This window comes from Gavialis gangeticus, unplaced genomic scaffold, assembly GCF_001723915.1.
Source record: "Gavialis gangeticus isolate Ggan-Ray unplaced genomic scaffold, GavGan_comp1, whole genome shotgun sequence".
Taxonomy (NCBI): Eukaryota; Metazoa; Chordata; order Crocodylia; family Gavialidae; genus Gavialis; species Gavialis gangeticus.
In genome coordinates, this window is record NW_017729022.1 from 154060144 (window position 1) to 154074260 (window position 14117).

The 14117-nt window shown below is 40.7% G+C and overlaps 1 protein-coding gene across 4 annotated transcripts in view; it reads left to right on the forward strand.

The window, feature by feature from the left end:
- THADA (THADA, armadillo repeat containing) overlaps positions 1-14117 on the forward strand; it is a 368709-nt gene that overhangs the window by 51578 nt on the left and 303014 nt on the right. For all 4 annotated transcript variants that reach the window (XM_019516368.1, XM_019516370.1, XM_019516371.1 and 1 more), the window contains exons 22-23: positions 122-276; positions 5919-6028. In XM_019516368.1, coding sequence (XP_019371913.1) covers positions 122-276; positions 5919-6028 — 265 coding nt within the window. The remainder of the gene's footprint in view (positions 1-121; positions 277-5918; positions 6029-14117) is intronic.

Consider the following 14117-nt stretch of genomic DNA (forward strand, 5'->3'; position numbering starts at 1 on the left):
AAAAAAAAAAAAAAAAAAAAAGATTAAATTAAGACTCTCAAACTAAATTATAGTAAAAAATGAATGTTGTGTCATAACTTCATTACTCCCTAACTATTATGGAGTTTGTTTGTTTTTAAAGGTAAAGAGCATACATGTGATGTAACAGCTCAGATGGTATTGGTATGTTGCTGGAGAAGCATGAAGGAGGTGTCATTACTTTTAGGGATGCTGTGTAAACTTTTGCCTTTAAAGGCTACATCAGAATCATCAGATGGATTGATAACAGAAGAACAGGTAGGAACACTTTTTTTGCTATAAAACTTTTAGAAACGGTTACTAAATTTACTAAATTTTCCTGGAAGAGGGAGAGTATGGAAATATTGTATTCATTCATTTACCATTGACTGTGGTGTCAGTAGAACTTTCTATTATTTTTTTAGCTAAAGTAATGTAATTTTTTTTATTTTCAATATTTATTTTCAACAAATTGGTATGCTAAAGTAATCAAAACAAAGAAAGTAAGTCATATGTAACTAATATTCTGATAGCAGAAACCCATGAAACATTAACCTAATTTAGTAGTATTAGCACCTTTAGCATGCGTAGGCTTCTTGGATGAAATTCCAGCCATTGGGGGTTAGTTCTGTGTATATCAGTTTGGAAGTATGAATGCTGATTCAGTGCTTCTGGACTCAGTCCAGTTTTTTTGTTTCCACTTTGAAACTGGGAACTTTTGACTTTGGTTAAAACTGTGCTTTTTTTTTTTTTTTTTTTTTTTTTTTTTTTAGACTCAATATTCAGTAATTCTGGGGAGTGAAATATATTGTTTTTTCTACATATGTTTTCTATAATATGGTTGATAAAATTACAGATATTTTGTGTTTGTTTGACTACTTCGCCTAATTTTTATATTTAAATACCACAAAAGTCAGTGCCCTGTCTGGGACCGTTCAAGAGAGACTTGAGTATAATTTGCAAGAAATTAGTTTACCACAAGCATTTCATTTGGGAATATTCTGTATTTATTGGACTTCTTCTGTTTTTAATTGATTTTTTTTTTGTTTCATTGTGCTTTCAACAAAACCAGTTTTCTAGCATGGAGGACTGAAATATGCAGCACGGATTTTGGGTTTAACCTTTTTCAAATAAATATTTATTTTTTTCCTAAGGGGTTGCAACATTCTAGGACAAAATAAATAACAGTATAGTATGCTGCTGATCTGATTTTCTTATGGTATCTCATGCAGTGCCTTGGAAATAATGCTGATATTTTTATTCATGCATTGTCTTTTTTCAGCTGGTTAACAGCTGTGCTTGCACTGTTGCAAAGCTGTACAGTGTAGATGATAGAACATCCATATACCTTCACAATCATGTTCCTTAATCTGCTCCAAATCAAACAGGAATTGGTATTTTAGCATTACAGTCAACCCTGATACTATTACCTTGTTCCCACTTGAAAATGAGGCCACTCTAATAGACTGGTAATAAACTGTTGTTAACTATTGTTAAGTCTCTGTCATTCTTGTGTAGCAGAATGTAACATCTTTATATAGAGAGGAATAAAGTGAGTTTCAGGCAGATATTCAAACAGTGGACTCTATTTTCCATAAAACCAGCAAGGAAATAGATATATGCAGACTGTTTGTTTGACTGTGCATCTATAAATAATCTATGTAGTTGTGTTTTGCAGGTAGAAAAGTGAACCTTAAAGGTTGCAGTCTTAAAGATTGAGTTTCACAGTAGTAGTAAATTGAGGGTAAAATTTTACTTCAGCAGTTTAACTGTTTCAGTATGTTTCATCTGTAAGAAGACATCAAGCCACTTGCATTTTCTTTTTTGTAGGCGTCTTTTTTTAGTTTAACAGTGTTTATCCATATTTATATAATTACTTTCAATTGAAAATGTGACTGTAATCCCACCCCTTTTTTTAATGGGAGTTGAATCCACAGGTTGTACTGAGGGCTTGATCCAGAGCCGTTTGATGTACATGAAGGTAGTTCTCCCAGTTTCCATCAATGCCCCACTCCCTTACGCGAAAATGAGGACGCATGAGCTGCAGTAGATACCCCTTTGAGAAATTTTTACTAAGCTAGCCTGCCCCTTGGTGTGTGTGAGAGAGAAGGCTGCCTGGGTAGTAACTCCTGTGGGCTTAGAAAGGATGTTTGTGTTTTTTTGCACACTAGGCTACTTCTGTGAGCTCATGCTGAGTGATCACTAGTGTAGATCAATGGATATCTACTCTTCCTCTCTGATATGGCAGGCCCTTGCTACATACAAAGAGAAGGTATACAAAGAGAGTAGAGCGTGGTGTCTGCTTAGAGGCTGCTTAGTTCAGAGAGGCATGAGCTTTTATAGGCAACAACCTACTTGATCTGTTAATAGAATTTGAGAGTGTAGGTTGTTGCCTGTGAAAGCTCATGCTTCTCTGAACCAGTCAGTCTCCGAGGTACCACCCTGCCCCAGCTTCTGCCTGACTCATGACTGGCACTTCTCAGTACAAAGGGAAGATGAAGTTTCCTTGTACAGGCTGTGTTTGTACCCATGTACCCTGGCCTTAAATACCTGAAGTTAATAATGTGCACATTGAACTGGGGCTGCTTCTAATTTTTATTAAACAGCGTGGAAAAATGAATAAGCTTGGAGCCTCTACCTGCCCTTGCAGAAGGGGTGATGTGAGGAGTAGTGGCTAAGTAGGAGCCTGGGGACCTCAACTTAACCCCTCATGGGCTGTGTGCATTCGTGGGCTGCCAGCTGGACAGCCCTGTGTAGATTATCAGTAATCTTTTAAATTTGTTTTAATGGGAGATGCTACCAAATTTTGGAACTGAGTGTACTTTTAAATTGTAATTGGCAGGTAAATTGCAGGTAAATGATAATACTTCCTATGAAGTTCACAGCCGTCTTTTCACTGTTACACAAATTGGTAAAGGTACGTTTTAAAACTCATTAAGGAAAATTTAATAGCATTTGTCTTAGCTGAGAACTAGAGTTGTCCTCATATGGCACTGCCAATCTTTCAGTTTCAGTTTGTAGTTTTCCTTTCTTTTTAGTTTTGGATCTATGTTGAATTTATACTAATTGTGTTAAATTGCACCAAGTTATGTGGTGGTACTCTTATAAACAGTAGTTAGTCTGAGATCATTGTGTCCACCTGTGACCCATGATATGATTTGAACTTGGACATTGGTGCTTTGATGCCAGCATTTTCATTGCTTGATGGATTTTTCCTTCTGCTTTCCCCCTCCCCTCCCCCCAGTTTTACATTTTGCTGCCAGTCCAGTTTAGGAATGGCCCCATGAGTCATGTGATGTCATATCCAAGGGGTTGGGCAATGGTGGCCAGCAGCTTTTGGTGTCCTTCTCTGTTAGGGCATCTGTCATTGGCTGTTTTTTTCCAAGTGGTGTTATTGCCTGCATGTCAGTGTCTGCCCCTAAAGGAACATTTGCTGGGAGAAATTTGTAGGACCCTAGCATCAGAATACAAGATTGGATTTGTTGGGTGCTCCTGACAGGCCTTGCTTTCTAACCTTGGAAAGAATGGTGTTATGCTTCTTCCATGAAAATAGAGGAGCTCAAGAGTATTAAAACTGGCAAAAATGGCCGGACAAGTGGCAAGGGATGTACCATGCACTGTAGGTGAGTCTGCATGGGAATTATCAGAACACCCCAGTTCAGTCTGACCTGGGAGAAAATTTCTTCCTGACCCTGAATGTGGTCACCAGTTTGACCACAATCAAGTTAAAGACCGAGTTCCCATGTGGGGCCAGTGTGGTCTTCCCATAGCAGCTCAAAGAGCTTACCAGTTGCCATCTTTGTTAGTAAGGATAATCTGGTAGATCAAAGTCCTCGTGCCTGGACCTTTGCACATTTATCGAAAGGGACAAAAGGATGAAGCTGCTTTACAAACACGGTATCAGGAATTCCATCTGAACCAGTCAGTTTTTTGTTGGTCTTAGAGAAAAAGAAATTACTTATCTGAATGTAGTCATGTAACTTTATTACTACCTAGACCAGGGGTAGGCAAACTCTGGCATGCATGCTAGAGTGTGGCACATGAAGGCATTTTGCTTGGTGCACATGCATCAGGGCAGACAACAGGGGAACTTTGAGGGCCTGATTTTTGTTGTGGCAGTGCAGCACTGGCCCCTTCAACACCATCCGCTGCCATGTGTGCACCCATTGCTGGCAACAAGCCAAGCCAGGGCTCTGTTGACCATGGTGCAGCTGCTTGCAGCCTCCCTGCTGTGAGCAGCCCAGGCCTTGTGGTGGGCATCAGGGGCCTACCCAGACTCCAGATTGACTGAGGGAAGCAGCCAGGAGGCTGCAGGTGGCTGCACTGGGGTCCGCAGAGGCCCAGCTTGGCTTGTTGCTGGTAGCGGTGCACATGTACCTTAGGGCAGACATCAGGGAAGGGGCTGAGGCTGCATTGCCACAACAAGGATTGGGCCCCTCAGGGCTTCCCTGCTGTCTGCCCATGGCACATCAACATCTTATAAGTTGAGGATTGTGGCTGTTTGTCAAGAAATGTTGCCAATCCCTGACCTAGACAGAAATAGCCCTTCAGGCTTTTTTCCTGCTTATGTGATCATATCTGGTGAATTTAAAAAGGCCAGATTATTTTATTCGAGAGATTTTCCAAGTCGATTGATCACTCTGCATTTGCATGTGTTGTCAACTGGTTTTCAAGGCTCTTGCTCTGACTGTGGTCAGCAGTTTTAATTTGTACATGCACTACATATGCATGTGCACATGTGCACACACATACATGCTGCATGTCTGGCACGTGCGCAAATACACACAGTACACTTAAACTGTACTTTTTATACTGTCTCAAAATCTGAGTTGACTTAATTTTGTCCCAAACCTTACTTGAAGTTGTATGTGAAAGTTTACTCTGAAAAATGGAAAAGATGAAAGGTCATTTGACAAATGTTATGATTATATGCATTTAATAAATGCTGTTTGGTGTCTGATTTAGTCATCATTTGCGTGTTACTGAGAGTGAGCTCAGAAAAACTGAGATTTAATCCTGCAAGAGACCTTTTTTCAAAAGATGTATTGAAGCTTACAGTTTGATTTATTGAATTTGATTTATTGATATTAGACTTGATTTATTGATATCAGCTACATTTATATGTGAAGATGCAGATTTACTATCTCACACTTTAAGTATCGTTCTCACTCTACTAAACAGTTAAAAGAGCACAGTAGAGACTTTATTTTGCACCATTATTTGACTTTCCTTAGAAGCTTTAAAGTAGTATGGTTTATCTACCAAATGCATAATTTTCCGTGTGCACCAAGTGCATGTTATTTCTTGTGGTGAATAAAATCACAAGATTTTAAAGTTAATTAATTGGTTTAGAAAATTCAGAGAAGTACAGGGCCAATAACTTAAACTATAATAGGGATCCTCTTCTGTTCCTAAATGATTTTCTATAGAGTTTTTTTTATTGGCTAGAGGACATTTACTTTAATCTTTTCCTGATATCCAAAATAAAACAGTAAGAGACTAGTGTCATACGATTAGAATTTGGAAGTCAGTGAGTCTCCAAGTGCACTACTGCCTCCTGTAACTTGTCCCAAAATATAATTTAATACATTGAAATTACAATATTTAAATGTAATTTATTTATAATTTTTCAGCTAATGACACCTCATTGTAAGGGGCAAGAGCTAACTGTCTATGTGTTTTCATTATTTTTTGAAGTAAAGCCTTTTATCAGCTATGGTCTAGTTATTTTTGTTTTGGAATTATTCTGACTTGAAGAAATATTACTGTGATTCAGATGAGAGGTTGAGAGACGTAGTATGTACATTGTATATAGTAGTGCTTATATATTGAAACATCAGTTTCAAAAGGATTTTGCATGTGTGAATGTAGCAGTAGCATTAACTCCAAATTACGATTTATCTTCCTTATTTTTTTTTTAGATTAAAGATATAGGAAATTACTTTAAACATCATCTCTTGCAGTCCAGGCACAGAGGGGCATTTGAATTGGCGTACACTGGCTTTGTGAAGCTCACTGAAACGCTCTCCAGGTAAAACATTCACGACCCACAGATTTCTTATTCTCTCTCTTTTTTTTAATGTATTAATTTTACAAAATGTCGCTCCAGTCCTGTAGCTAACTGTAAAAGCAAATCCCCTATGTTCTTTTGGGGATTGATTGAATTATAGTGATTGATTGCCCACTATATGAAGTTAGTTCTATGATCAGGTTAGTTTAGAAATAGCATTCAAGTGTTTGTATACCTGGCTCTCTAAAAATCTGTTTCCTGAATTGTTTTTGTGCTGGTTAATTCATGGGAAAATTGGAGTGAAGCTGCTGGAACCTGCAGTTCTTAAGTACAAGAATGAATGGCAGGTGTGCTGTTTCCCCTTAGCATTTGTATGTGGCCTTGGAAATTTTCCTTGCTGTTGGATGAACTGTGTATTGTGCCATTTAGAACATTACCTGAAACATATCACAAAACATGCCATAAGGTGAAGGTGGGTAGTGTTTCCCAGCAGGGTCCTAGCATCACGTAGCTCAAGTTAGAGGCAGGCGGCCACTAAGACCTGGCTGCCACTGCTGCTTCTCCTGCTGTCCAGCTGTGATGCAGCGTAGTGTAACAAAACCATGCATCTGGGTTTTCCTGAACTTGTCCTCTTTTTGGCTTACTGCCCTCCTGTTCATGCAGGTTTTTAAAATGCAAGCAAATATCTGGGATTTTGCTCTGCCTCTGATTTCCCAGGCACTTCCAGCTGCTTGGCTGCTTGGGGCTGGGAGCAGGGGAGCTAGGTGGTTGGCTGTCAGGGGATCATGTGCTCTGCACATGGGCCCTGGCAAGCTGCTTGCAGGTCAGAGAGACTCGGAGAGATTGTGTTTGTGTGTGCACGCACACAAGCTGCATAAACAGCAGGACTTTGCGGGGGGGGGGAAGGGGCAGGGCATGGTTCAGGAGTTGAGCACCAGCAGGGCTAGGGGGTGGGATACAGTCAGTCAGGAGTGAGCATAGCAGGGCTCGGGGTTGGGGGGTGGCTTAGGAGTGAGAGGCAGGGAATGGGTGTATCACCCCCCATCATATACCACTTCCCCCTCTCATTCCTTTCCTCCCTGCCCCCCACTCCCCACTCTCTCCAGCCCCCTCACTTCCCACAAGTGTCCTCTTTCTTGATACTAAAAATATGGTAACCCTACCCTTGCACAAACCAGGGCCATCCCCAACTATATAATTTCAGCCCAGGCTTTGTTTGGCTGGGTCTTAGAAACCTTGAAGGATGGAGATTCCACAACCTGATACCAGTCCGATTGCTGATATGCAGTTGGGCAGCTTGGAGAGCAGTGTCCAACTGATAAGTCTGTTGTGGGGGAAGGGGCAAGGGGGGAAGGAAGAAGTGTGGCATGGGGCAGATCAAGGCCCGTGTGGTGAGGGAGGGAGTGGGACAGGGGCAGGTGCTGCACAGCTGAGATGGGATGCAGGACGGAGCTGCGGCTCATCCGGGGGAAGGGCACGGGGGCTGCTCCTGCTGTTGTACGCACCCCAGGAGCATATGGGGGGGCATGTGCCCCTGGATTCTGTGCATGGGGTTTGGGCAGGCTTCTGCTGTAGCTTGGGGCTGGGGTGGTGCCGAGCTCTTCCCAGTGCATGGCTGAGCTGGGCTGGGCTGGGCTGTGTTCGGAGTGGGTGGCAGCAGCACTGTGGGGGGTTATGGTGGGGGCTGCAGTCACCCTAAAATTTGCCATAGCCCCCCTCCCAGTGCCACTGCTTCCTGCCCTGCGCACAGCTTAGCCCAGCCCCCTGCCAGGAAGAGCCCAGCACAGCCCCTGGCTCCAGCCTGCAGTAGCAGCCCCCCCACCACACCCCTTCCCTCACAACAGACTTAACAGCCGGACCTGACTGCTCTCTACACTTCTGGGCTGCACTGTTGGATGCCTGTGTGCTGCACTGCAACTGTGCGCATTCACAGGGCATTTATCGGCCACATTATTGGCCACATCAGCCAAAAAAAAGCTGATTGCCAATACTGTCTTTTTTCTTTATATCGGTGCTTATCCAATATGGGACCAATGTATCAGTGCACCTCTAGTTATAATGCTCCCTGACAGCTCCTTGGAACCCTTTTTATGCTTATATACATTCTGTCACGATTCATGTGTTAGAGTTTTATCAGTTTTTCAGTGCTGGGGAATTTTTAAAGAAAATATGCTGGTGGGAGCACAGCCACCTTGTACTGAGTAGCAGCTCATGGGGAAAAAGCCTGCCAGGGTCGCTGAAATGCAGGTCTCTGAACGGCACAGAAAGTGTCATCCTAGCTCTAATAACATGGCTGTTGTTTTCATCTTATCACAGATTTGGCACTGTTATGCCACATTTGAAAAACAAGACTTAAAGTGAACAGGGCTGCAGTGTTTTAGTGTATGAAGCAAAAACAGTATGTTCAGAAAACCCTGCCATGCGCCAGACTAACCCCAAATCTGACATGAATGCCAGTATAAAAACACAGGAAGGTAATCACTGTGGCATGTTGAGATCTTTGGAGACCTTTGGCTTCTCTACAGGAAAATTTGTGGAGGAACATATTTTGCAGATTATAAACTAAAGCACAGCCATACCTCTGACACATCAGAGACTATTCTTCACGGATCAGAATGCTGTCCTGAACCTTTGTTGGAAAGTGTAGCTTATAAATTAAATGACTACATAAGTAAATAAAAGTGCACCTGCTTTCTTTATAGTTTAACAAGCCTTGGCTAATTCTTATATTAGTCCTCCTGCAATTTTCAAGCTATGTGTTTGCTTCAGAAAATAAATCGCTAACCACCTCTCCTCTGTTGGAAGATTTTTTTTCGTACCAAAGATAACTATTCTATACCTTGATATGCTCCCAGCTAACTGGACAGATTAACAAACATAATTTGTGGCATCACATCACAAATGAGTGAAATGAGTCCCTTCTGGAAGGGCCTATACCTGGACATTTGTCCTTGTTTTTTCTTATGACCGTCAGGTTGAGATGCAAAGAATTCCATGGGTCCTTGCTGGGTTATTTCCAAGATTTCTGTTTCAGGTCTTTGGAATAAAACAGTTTTCTCTCTTCATTTTAACCAACTTTATTATAAACTTTCTTCTCATTTATCCTATTTTTAAAGTTTCTGAAATAAATCTTCTGTTTTATTTAATCTTAATGACTTCATTTTTTCTTTAAAAAAATGAATTTGTAAAACTAAGGACACAGAAGATGACTAATGAAGTCTTACTATTAGATTTACCTTTAACTACAGCTGTGCTAAAGAGAGAGATTGTAAACGATTGTAGGGCAAATAATTAAGATTTTTGGGCAAAAAACAGGTATGTTAAAAAAATTAATTGCAATGATGTAAACTCTCTTCAAATTGTATTCAGCATTCACCAGACACAGAATAAATCACAGGCAAACAGTAAATGTATACTGGAAGGGTGTCCTTCCTGTATGTGGGATGCAAGGGGAAGAAGATTCAGTAGATTTAAAAGTTTAATAGTTTTGTTGTATGTTCTACCATTGTTTTTAAAGGTCTCCTTGGCCTCCTCCCATTACTTTAAGGAGGGTTTTTATTATTGTTGTCATCGTCACTCTTACTGTTGTATTCTTTTACTCTTAAAGGTAAAATATGGGTAAAATGTAGCTTGGATTTAGCAAGGTTAAAGCCAAATTAACCTTCTAGGTAACTATTTTTGTTTTGACAAGGGAAATGTGGTAGATTTGATTCCTCTGGCATTTGATTCAGTGTGGGTGGAAAAAAGATGTGGAAAAAAAACGCAACGCCTTTTTTGACCTGGCTCCCCAGCATCTGTGTAGCTCGCTCACTCCAGTGGAGCTTTTTGGTACTTTTATTTAATACCTGATTCTCGATTCAATCAGCTCTTAGATAAAAGCACCAGAAAGCCCCACTGAATCGCGTGAGCTATACAGATGCTGGCTGACCCAGATCAAACGTACGTGATCCCTCCTCTAGGCATGTGCTGTGCTTGGTGTGGCGTTCCAAGCTGAAAGTAAAGTGCCTGTAAGCACCCTATTATTTAAGCTGAAGTAGATGGGGATTAGTACAAGAATTGTAAATGGCATAAGGACCTGGGAAAATGGGTGATTATGAAGGTTTTCCAAAAGCTAAGTGGTGAAGGTTTTGAAATGTTGGTATTGTTTATATATTCATTAGTGGCCTGGCATGATAGGGTTTATGAACCCCACTCTGAGACTGCCAAGAAAGGGCCAGTAAATGGGTCTGCTACTTTACCAGCTGTGACTAATGGGTCAGTTAGTGACATGCGACATAAAAAACCTGTGGCTTATGCATAGGAGGGCAGCTGCCAAAGTGGATGACTGCCTGAAGAAGCTTCCCAGCTATTGGAGGCTTTGCTTGAGGGGTAAAGTTGCAAAGGTGGAGTATGGGAAGACATGGCTATGAGAGATGCAGATAAAGGAGGATAAGAAAAGTAGTATTCTTAGGAAATGGTTAGCTGCCTAACTAAGGGAACTTCTCTTAGCTGGAAGAGGATGAGCATTTGGTTTCCTCTGGGTTGGGGAAGAACTGAAAGCTGGTAATAAGACCCCCTAAACTCTGAGTATTTACACAGCTTTTTCTTACCCCAGTGGGGGGAGGGGAAGGCCTAAATAGTCCAGAGAAGATATGTGGTGACAGGAGTGCTGCTCTGCCAGGCTTGGCAATACTGTGATTTTCTTTGACAACTGACTGAGATATTGATATCCTAGCACAAAAAGTTGGAGCACAGTAATGGAATTTGCTAAAGATATATAGAGTTGGGAGCCATTGCCAACTTGGAATCTCATAGCAGAGTTGAATGACCTTGAGGCTTGAGTAACAGAAATGGTCTGAAATTTAATAATGCAAAATATGAGGTCATGCGCTAAGGAATCAGTAAGAATTTCTGCCATAAAGCTCAGAAGCTGAGGAGCTTATCAGTTGGAAAGGAGGGAGGAAGAAAAGAGTCTGGCTGCACTGGTTGATCAACGTATGACTAAGTCAGCAGCATGATATAGTTGTGGAAGAAGTAAATTTTGATTCTAGGTGATATCAGTTGTGTATTTCCAGTAGAGGTATGTGTTAGTGCCATTGTACTGAGGAAGTGCTGTTAATACCTCATCTGGAGTGCTACTTACAGTATTGTATTCAAGAAAAACAAATTGAGGACACAGGGGGGCTGCTGGAAGGGCGGTAGGATGATCAGGAGAGTGAAAAGGCTGTTCTGTAAGAATGGACTAAAGGAGTTTGGCTTGTTAAGTCTAGCAGAGCAAAGGCTGGGAGCATACAGGAGTGCTCTCTGTAAACATGTTGCAAGAATGGGGAGGGGGAGGTATTAACACCACAGAGAAAGAAGAGATGTTTAAACTGAAGAACAACTCTGGCACAAGAACAAGTGAGCATAAACTAGATCTATTCCAACCTATTTACATTTTGGCTGGAAATGTAGAAGTGGTTTTCTAATCATGAGAATAGTGAGGTTTTTTTGGAATAACTTTCCTGTGGGAATGGTGCAGGCAAACAGATTTTAAAGATTGCACTTGATCAGTTCATGGAAGAAATTACATGCTGTGTCTGTTTATAATAGCATGGGACTGGATTCAGTGATCCAGGAGACCTGTTGTAGTCTTAGATTTGTTTAGGGCTTTCAAAGGTAAGAGACATTGTTCATGTTCATAGTGTTTAGACTGTGATGGGCTGAGAGCAGATGACTGGCGGATACAACAAAAGAAGCTACTTAGGTTAAGGATGTCCTAGTGTGTATCTTTAGTTCTGCTGATTTTTTTTTTTTTTTTAATATTACTTAGTAAATTAGTAGTTACTGGTAAACACCTTTAATATTAGCCACATAAATTAATAGCCCCTTAAATCAAGTCCTTTTTCCAAATAGCTTGCAACAGAAGGAAAGACAAACACATGCCAACTCATAGCAAACAGCAGGGGTAGGAAATGCAGGGTATAGTCAGAAAACTGTAGTTGCATTACTAACCTTTACATAGTCCTGTTGTTCCTGTGTAATCAGACCATCAGTCCCCATCTTTCTGGCAGTATTAAATGTTTCAAAAGAAAATGTCAAACAAAGGAACAATTCATGGATAGTTATGGAATAACCAACCCACAAGTTAAACTTTAATAATAAATTTTAATAAAAGATAGCATAAAAGGACAATAAAATTCTCTCATTTTTTCCAAAGACTTTTGTATTGATGATTTTTCTCTTCTATATTATTTCTGTGTACTACTCTGCTTTTCTCTGGTTTCACAAATTATTTCTTCATACGAAAAGTTGGTTCCTTTCTTTTGCATTGTTGTGCTAAGACTTAAGGAATAGGGTTTTCTTTTTCTTTCTTTTTTTGGACTTAACACTGATACATCTTTTCCCTTTCGTTTTCTGGCCATAGCTATTTTTCTGGTATCCAAGCTATGCTGTTAATGAGTTGGCTGTCTTTCAACACTGTGTCACTATTCATTGCAAAGTGATCTTATAGCAGTCCTGGCTAATAAACTTTGTTTATAAGAAATCTCGGCTGGTTAAAAGATGGCAGAGATTTCTCCCATTAGTCCTGTATCTTTCATTAGTTCTGTAATATATGTTACAGGATACATTAGTTAGAGATACGCTGATTTTGTTTCTTTTGCACCAGAGCATCTCTTTTATAAGGGAAGAAGGAGGGCATGGCAAGAGGGTCCTGTGTTGGAATATCCCTCCCCAGTCTTTTTTCAAAGGGATAGAGTGTGGCAAGAGAAGGAAGGGAGAGAATGTGGTAGAGCAAGTCGCATTCGGTTGTTCGCCTTTCCTAAGGTCCCTGAGCAGCATTGTGTGTGAAGTTAACAGCTACTTCACTACAGCTGAAATTTTTGCTGGACATATGTCATTAAGAATTTGGCAGTTGACACTGGCTCCCTGGCAGCCAGCCTCTCATTGCTGCACTTCAGCAGAATTTGGGCAAAATGGAGAAACATGCCCAGTATGTGTAGCGCTGCTGAATTCCAACCTGCGCTATCAATTTTAGATTGAAAGAATTTCCCCCTGAAGTGTTTCTGATATCCAGCTACTAATTCGTGTTCTGGAAACTAGAGCTGATTGAGATTTCTTGTTGAAAGTTTGTTTTCTTTGGAGAATCTCAGTTCCTCAAAACCAAAACATTTTGCAGAAACAGTCAGTCTCAATTCAGATGTTGTAGTTAAGGTTTTCTCAAGTCTACGATTGAATTTCTGTTCAGAATGGGTGGAATAAAGTGAGACCCCTGAAAAGCCAGTAGCTCAGTGATCAGGAAACTCCCTGGAGACGTGGAATTTCTGGTCAGAATGAGAAATAAGACAGATGACTGAATACCTGATAGCTGAACTAAGGAATTCACCTGGAATGTGGGAGACTTCAGGTGGGCCTTTCACAGCTCAAGATGCTAACCACAGGGCATCGATTGTTTGGAGTGGGTCTTCTAGTTTCTTCTGTTGGAGCTGAGCTACTCTGTATAAATAAGTAAAATATTATTTGAGCCCACTCTTGTGCTGTTTATCGTAGGAAGATATTAATTGCAAATGTTTGCTGTGCCACACACAGAGACTCGTATAGCTTAGAGATAAGGGAACTCACTTGGAATGTGAGAGCTACAGGTGCTTGTACCTGGGCCTCGTGCCCCCTAAATGAGTGCCCTAAAGACTGAGCTGTTGGCTAGTTTGGATGCATCTGTTTCTGGGTTTTGGAAGGCTTTTTAATCCAAAAAAAAAAATCCAAAAGCTCTGGAGTTTTTTTGTAACACAGAATGGAATAATGTTTGGGAACTTCAAATTTTAGTAGTTTGAGTTTCATAGCATTTCATATACAGCTCTAATTGCAGCACTCTACTTCATTAATGACTCAGAACATAATTGAGCTCCACTAAGGTATCCATTTATAGGACTTTTCTATTTTGCACTAAATTCAAAGTGTTTAAAGGAGTCATTTCAGAGTAACTGAACTAAAAGCATGTATTGAAGCTCATTGAAAATGATTAATCTCTCATACCAGCTGGTTACTGGTTCTCTACAAGTCCAGTACATAAAGATGCACAAAATTCCACTGGGGAGCTGGGAATAGACACTTCTCTGTGTCATTAACTTGTACTGACTCATTCCATGACTTC